This window comes from Macrobrachium rosenbergii, chromosome 56 (genome assembly GCF_040412425.1).
Source record: "Macrobrachium rosenbergii isolate ZJJX-2024 chromosome 56, ASM4041242v1, whole genome shotgun sequence".
NCBI classification, from domain to species: Eukaryota; Metazoa; Arthropoda; class Malacostraca; order Decapoda; family Palaemonidae; genus Macrobrachium; species Macrobrachium rosenbergii.
Genome location: NC_089796.1, coordinates 32,670,673 through 32,677,909, shown reverse-complemented (window position 1 = coordinate 32,677,909; position 7,237 = coordinate 32,670,673). Strand labels below are relative to the sequence as shown.

Genomic DNA, 7,237 nt, shown 5'->3' with positions numbered 1-7,237 from the left:
GCCCAGTGATTTGGCATGTATGCCTATAGTTTATGTAATGAAATAATGATATTCTCATGTACATATGCAAGCATACACAAACACACACACATACAGATACATACATACGTACGTACGTACATACATTCTTACATAGGCTACAAACATAGCCTACGTACAAACATATTACCAAAAATAAGAAATATGTAAAAATATAAGAAAATATATATTATAAAACAACATACTTTGATTTTAAAGACAATTATTTTGAAGAAACGATAAAATGCATACTAGTGGAAGGTGCCAAATGTATTTTAAATGGCAAGAATATTAGGCTTACAGGGCGAGGGCCTAAAGTAATAGCCTAATTAATTAAGCTCTCTATTCTTTGGCAAGTAGTCAACGAAAACGATCATTTTGGCACACAAAATATTGAAGGTTGTGGCACTATATAACTAGCCCATTGGCAAGTTTTGCAATACATTAAAACTTGATTACTTCACAGTTCACATAGGTTAACTTTAAGTACATACAAGTTTTTTTTTTTTTATAGTAACCAACCCTCATGCTACTACAATATTTTGATAGCCTACGGTACAGCCAGACGCAGACCAAGAAAAAAATGCAGTCTCTTAAAGTTTAAATCTCTCTCTCTCTCTCTCTCTCTCAGACTTGCACACGCACACCCACCCAGACACTATTGACTCACACATACGCACACGGCACACCCTCCCAGACACTCACACACACACACACACACACACACACAATGGGACATGATTAGAGAAACTAAACAATATAATACTTTTTGATAGTGTTGGAAATGAGATCACCTGGGTAGAGGCGATTTTATTGGTATCTCATCTGCTAATATTTGCCAGATATCACAATGTATTTTTTTAATAACTTTACTGTGCCTGAAACTAAATATTCAGCCATACATACATATGTCTGTGCGTATCAATAGTGTGTATTATAACAATATATGTATTTATATATATATATATATATATATATATATATATATATATATATATATATATATATATATATATATATATATATATATATATATGTTATATGTTTATATTTATTATGTTTACAATAAATCATCAAGAAAACAGTTCAGAGATAAAATTTCTCCAAATCCTGTATAATAATGGTAGCCTGGCCCTAGAGCAGTTGTAGTGTGACATTCTTCATTACTAAGCTATAATAGGCAATGTCATCATGTTGCAGGTGTGCAGAGTCGCAGACGTGTTCATCTTGTGCATAGTCAGCATGTGTGCCTACGTGCATAAGTCAGGTTTTCAGAAACGTAAGGAGCGAAAGGAGAGAAAAGAAAGGGAAGCTAAAGGGCTCCAACCAATAATTCAGTTCTTAAATTAGTGCTGAATCGGATGAATGCCCCAAAGCTAAAGAGGGCGATGAGTTAGCCATAGCGTCTACAAACAAGTCAGACACAACAGCTGACCTTCAATCTGATAAACATGACCCAGGTTCTAGCTCAGTTGTCACAGTTGATTTAGATATTGATTCAGTCTTTCAGTTACAATCATCTGAAGAGGCTGCAGTTGATATTGTTAGTGAAAGTATTCAAGATCAAGCTCAAACTCAGCAAGTAGATTTAGCAGATGTTGGATTATGGCCAGACCATATCACAGACAATTTATGACAAAATATAGTATCATTAGGTGTACCAAAGGCCGAAGTAATGTTACAGATTATTAAAATGATTCCTAAAGACATGAAAGGTAATTCTTTCTCCGATATGTTTCTTTACTCTAGCTCAGCAAACAACAGAGAGAAACATTACCGTGACTGGCTTGTTTGGAGTAAGGAAAAGAAAGCTATGTTCTGTTTTCCATGCTTACTATTTTCTACAGAAAAAATCTAAGTCATCGTAGTTTATTGGCCAGGAAAGAAGGCTTTTCGCCATATGTACAGAAGTGGAAAAACTTTACGTTTAGGCTTCCTGAGCATGAAAATAGTGTGGTTCATAAAATAAGTTATTGCAAATGGAAAGAGTTAGACCTATCACTGGTGGACATGGGGTAGACCATGAACTTCAAAAACAGATAATGAATGAAACAGAGGAGTGGAGAGCAATTTTAATGAGACTATTGGATGTTACCTTGCACTGTGCCTCAAGAGGCCTGCCATTTCAGGGAGACAACAATGTAATAGGGGATCCACGAAATGGCAATTTTCTGGGAATTCTAGAGCTTTTAGGTAAATATGACAGAATCACTCACGAACATTTAGCAAAGGTAAAAAGGCTCAAACTGAGGGCAAGACTATGCAAGGTCAAGCTCATTACTTATCATGGCAGAGTCAGAATGAATTTATTGAACTATGTGCTAAGAAAGTTCTAAGCTCAATACTTGATGAAAGACAGCAAGCCATCTACTACTCAATAATCGTAGATTCAACTCCAGATGTGGCACACCTTGAGCAAAATGTTTTAATTCTGAGGTTTTTAACTAAAGATGATCACTCAGATATGTTTGAGATTCATGAAAGATTCATAGAGTTCATAATGTTTCATAAGAAAACTGGAGAAGATATAGGAGATATGGTGCTTTCCAGGTTAGATCATTATAAGATACCTTTCAGTGATTGTCGAGGGCAGGGGTATGATAATGGGTCAAACATGTCAGGAAAAGTGAAAGGTGTTCAAGCACGTCTGCATAAGAAAAATAATCTAGCAGAGTTTTCCCCTTGTGGTGCTCATACACTTAATTTAACAGGAGTTCATGCAGCTGCACTATGTCCAGAGACTGTCACATTCTTTGGTTGTGTTCAGCGCCTTTATGTGTTCTTTAGTGGTAGTCCAGCAAGATGGAAAATTTTAAAAGAGGAAATTCCTTCTTCACTTCACTCACAGTCTGACACCCGTTGAGTGCACGTGTGGATGCTGTTCGTCCAGTTTCAACTCACTTGCCAGGTATTCTTACTGCCTTAGACAAATCACTTGATAATTCTTGTATGACTCATGAAATGCGGGCAGAAGTTAGGTCTTTGAAATTGTATTTCACATCATATTCTGCTATTGTTTTAGCTGCATTTTGGTTTAAAGTTCTTTCAAGCATTGATTTACGAAATAAGATCATCCAGTCTCGTGGAATATCACTTGAATCAGAAATGTCTCTCATCTCTGACCTATGTGCAGAACTCAGGCAGCTATGAGACAAGTGGGCTGACATATTATCAGAGGCACATCATGTTGCTACTTCCATGGGCATTATGCCAAGATTTCCAGGAAGAGAGGGAAAAAACGTAAAGATTTCATGATGAGGCACTGGATGAAGGTGTAGAGATGACTAAAGAATCAGATGAGGAATCAGATTTCAGAATTAATGTTTTCTATTGTACTTTAGATTATATTGTCACTGACATGGATCAGAGATTCCAAGCAGTAAAGGGCATATGTGACACTTTCAAGGCAATCCTTAAGTATGTTTCTTTGAGTGAAGCTGAGCTAGAAGATGCTTCAAAATGCCTGGTTCAAAAATATTCTTTAGATCTGTCATGTAATTTTGTTAGTGAAATGCTGCATCTAAAGAAAATATTTAGATCTACTTTCCATTCAGAACAAGAACTAACTCCCTTAACTTACTGAATGAAATATACTGCAAAAAAGCTTCAACCAGTTTTTAGTGAAATATGCATAGTTTTACGTATATTCTGTACATTGCCTGTCACAGTTGCCGAAGCTGAACGCAGCTTCAGTAAACTGTCTAATATAAAAACATTTAAAAGAGCAACCATGGGCCAGGAACGCTTGTCACATTTGGCACTCTTGTCCATTGAGAATAAATTGGCTAGATCTGTTGATTATACCTCAGTCATCAGTGATTTTGCCAGAAAGAAGGCAAGAAAAGCAAAACTGATCTAATTAGTTATGAAGTTTTACTGTTTCTGCACAATTGCATGATTACTTAATAAAAATAGTTTAAAAGTCTTCATGCCTAGTCTTTCAGTATTCTGAATTATCCTTTCAATAAAAAAAATATGGTACTTATTTAGTTACTAGCCTTGTGTTCAGACATCAGTTGAGATAATTTGATATATTCTATTCATCTTGTAAGCTATATTATTATGATTATTATTATTATTAATTTTATTTATATTTTTCATTGAAATCGGAGTTCAGCAGTCTCCCGATAACTCCCAGTTTGTATTTTAATATTTTTGATAGATTACTTTTTACATTTTTTATTTTCCATTATTATTATTATTATTATTATTATTATTATTATTATTATTATTATTATTAACATCATTATTATTGTTCATTTATTTATTGTTTTTTTTAATGTGGGAAGGGCCCAGAATTTATGCCAGTACCGGGGCCTGAAAGGGTGATGCTTGGGCCTAGTACCATAAGGTGCTGAAGGCACAGACCGAGTGGGACTATTCGGGCCGGGTTCGACTTAAACTCACGAGAGATACAGAGGTGTTGAGGAAGACTGGGTGTTTAACTGTGGAACTTGTTTGTTTAATAAAGAGTGTTTCCAAGATTGCTAAATATTGTTCGTTAGAGTTTGGCCTATAATTTTAAAATCTTTGTAGTTTATGTCATATTTGCATTTCTTTGCATGTTCTCGCATACATAAAAATTCAGGATTAGTCTATTTGACGCCTGTTCGATAGCTAACGCCTCGATGAGAGTCCAATCTCACTTTGAGTAACCTCCGTGTGAGCTGACGTACTTCCCAAGATTACATCTAGGCAATTAAATAAATATAAGACTCCTGAGGTCATTAGTGGATCGAGTTTCTCCTTATGTTTAAACAGAGATCTAATACTCATTGGGTTGCAGGGTATTAGCTAATACCCTGCAACCCAATGATTCTCACTCTTTTTGCAATGACAGTCATATGGATTTTTGTTCCAATTTCTTTTAACAAAGGATTCATCTCTTTTAATGTATTTAGCTATCTGAGGAATGTGAAATGAAGGATGCACCACCATTCCTGGCCTCTCTGAAGGTTATAGCTCAGATTTGGTCAATCCATCTGATTTCTTCTGAGTCGTCAGCCAGGCTGTATCTAACTCCATCACTCAGTCTGAAAATACAAGAAATGTAAAATGAAAAATATCTTAATAAAAAATTAAAATAATGAATTTGGAGATAGGCTTTAGCAGAAAACTTCATAACTTTCCATTTGCTCTGTGGAGGGAGGGGCCCTAATTTCAAAACACCTGGTATATATATATATATATATATATATATATATATATATATATATATATATATATATATATATATATATATATATATATATATATATATATATATATATATATATATATATATATAGTTATATTCTGAGGCCAGCTGGAGGTATGAAAATGTATTTTTTTGTCACTGCCTTAAGGGCCAACATATGGCACTCAGAATATAAGCAATAAATGTAATGAATAAACTGATTTACCTTGATATCACACCTAAGTAAACAGAGAAGTAGAGGTCTCCTTGTTGAAAAATAACCAGTAAATGCTTTAAACTGAATTTATTTACAAACGGAGCAACCAGGAAATTAATATGAAAAGGCTGACTGAGCAGCAAGCAAGCACATACTATGTGCAATAAAAGCTAAACAATGCATAGCAAATAGTGAATCTGAAAGGTCTACAGCCCTGAAATAATTCGACACGCTAATAACTTTACCGTGGACTGGTTAAACAATTTTTGGTGGTTAACACAACTGGATTGAATGGGGGAACTGTGTCTGGTGCCCTGGACTGCTTAATCAGAAGACTCTTGCACGTGGCAGGATGGCAATTAAACGTCTCAGGCTAATTTGGTTCACAAGGCAGTGGCAGACCACTGAAAGAGCCAGATAATAGGATTCTGGAAGAGAATTCTAGGTTCACATTCAACTCAAATGACTTTCTCTCTGGTGAAATTACTTATGCATGATGGAGGAATTGATCGATTAGATTTGATTAGCACATGGTAACACTATGTTGGGAATGCTCTAATTATTATCATTGAACTAATTTAATTTGAGCTTGGGACAAGTCATGAGGACCAAATGTGCTTGCTAAGGCTGATTGGACAAAGGGGCTTTGTTTCAGGAGAATGAAAAGCTGGAAATACTGAAAATGGAGAGAAATTCACAAGAAGAGAAAGATAACTGACAGTAGATTGCAACTTCAAGACATACCTTATTTCATCTGTGAATGGAGCTTGCTTGCAAATGATGAATTTCGGCCGCAGGAGTCTCGAAATCTTTGCCAGTGTGAAGAGAAAGGGAGACCGCCCCAACTTGATGCTCTTGCAGCCTGTGACAGAGTGCGTGTGCGAGGGGCGAGGTCGCAGTCTCTTCTCATTTGATTTTTAGGGTTGGGCACAAGTCATTGGTCGATCTGAAAAAGCAAACAACAAAGTTAAGTATACCTTAGTTTAACCAGACCACTGAGCTGATTAACAGCTCTCCTAGGGCTGGCCCGAAGGATTAGACTTATTTTACGTGGCCAAGAACCAATTGGTTACCTAGCAACGGGACCTACAGCTTATTGTGGAATCCTAACCACATTATACCGAGAAATGAATTTCTATCACCAGAAATAAATTCCTCTAATTCTTCATTGGCCGTCCGGAGACTTGAACTCGGGTCTAGCAGAGTACTAGCCGAGAACTCTACTAACTTGTCCAATGAGGAGCTATAGCAACCAACAGCCAGCACACAGTTTGAAAGGTATGGTCCTCATAGCTAAGTCTCTTAAGGGTCAGCATAGCAGCCCAATTACGGCCCTGACTAGTCTTTTTGTCCCTAATGGTTTTCTACCCACCCCAAAAAATCATACGTTGCTAGGGCTAAGAGGTCGGTATGGTCCCCCCCAAATCGGGTGATGTGAGGGTAGGCCTACATAAGTTCACCCCCGCCCCCTTAGTGGAGTCTCCTCCAGCCGCCATTAAATTTTATTTCCAGCTAACGGACAGAAGGGACGAATTTTATAAATACATGATATATATATATATATATATATATATATATATATATATATATATATATATATATATATATATATATATATATATATATATATACATATATATAGGAGTGAACATATATATATATACACACATACAATGCATTAATTTCAGACATGATTATCAAATTAAAATATAAAATTAAAGTAAAATAATAGATAATTATTTTATAGCTCTCATCCTATGAATTGTCCCAAGTGTTGTTGCAGAGAGGTGGCCGTTCCTTCATGGAACTCAAATCTCGCCAGTGAC

At 35.9% G+C, this 7,237-nt stretch overlaps 1 protein-coding gene across 1 annotated transcript; it reads left to right on the top strand.

Moving 5' to 3' along the window:
* Nucleotides 1-2,278: 2,278 nt before the first annotated feature.
* On the top strand, nucleotides 2,279-2,881 carry LOC136836154 (zinc finger MYM-type protein 1-like). The gene has a single exon (XM_067100151.1). The coding sequence runs from the start codon at nucleotides 2,279-2,281 to the stop codon at nucleotides 2,879-2,881; it is 603 nt and encodes a 200-aa protein (XP_066956252.1).
* The last annotated feature ends 4,356 nt before the right edge of the window (nucleotides 2,882-7,237 follow it).

Bases quoted from the DNA above. Each gene is read 5' to 3' on its own strand.
- LOC136836154 (XM_067100151.1), top strand. From the start codon at position 2,279: ATGCAAGGTCAAGCTCATTACTTATCATGGCAGAGTCAGAATGAATTT.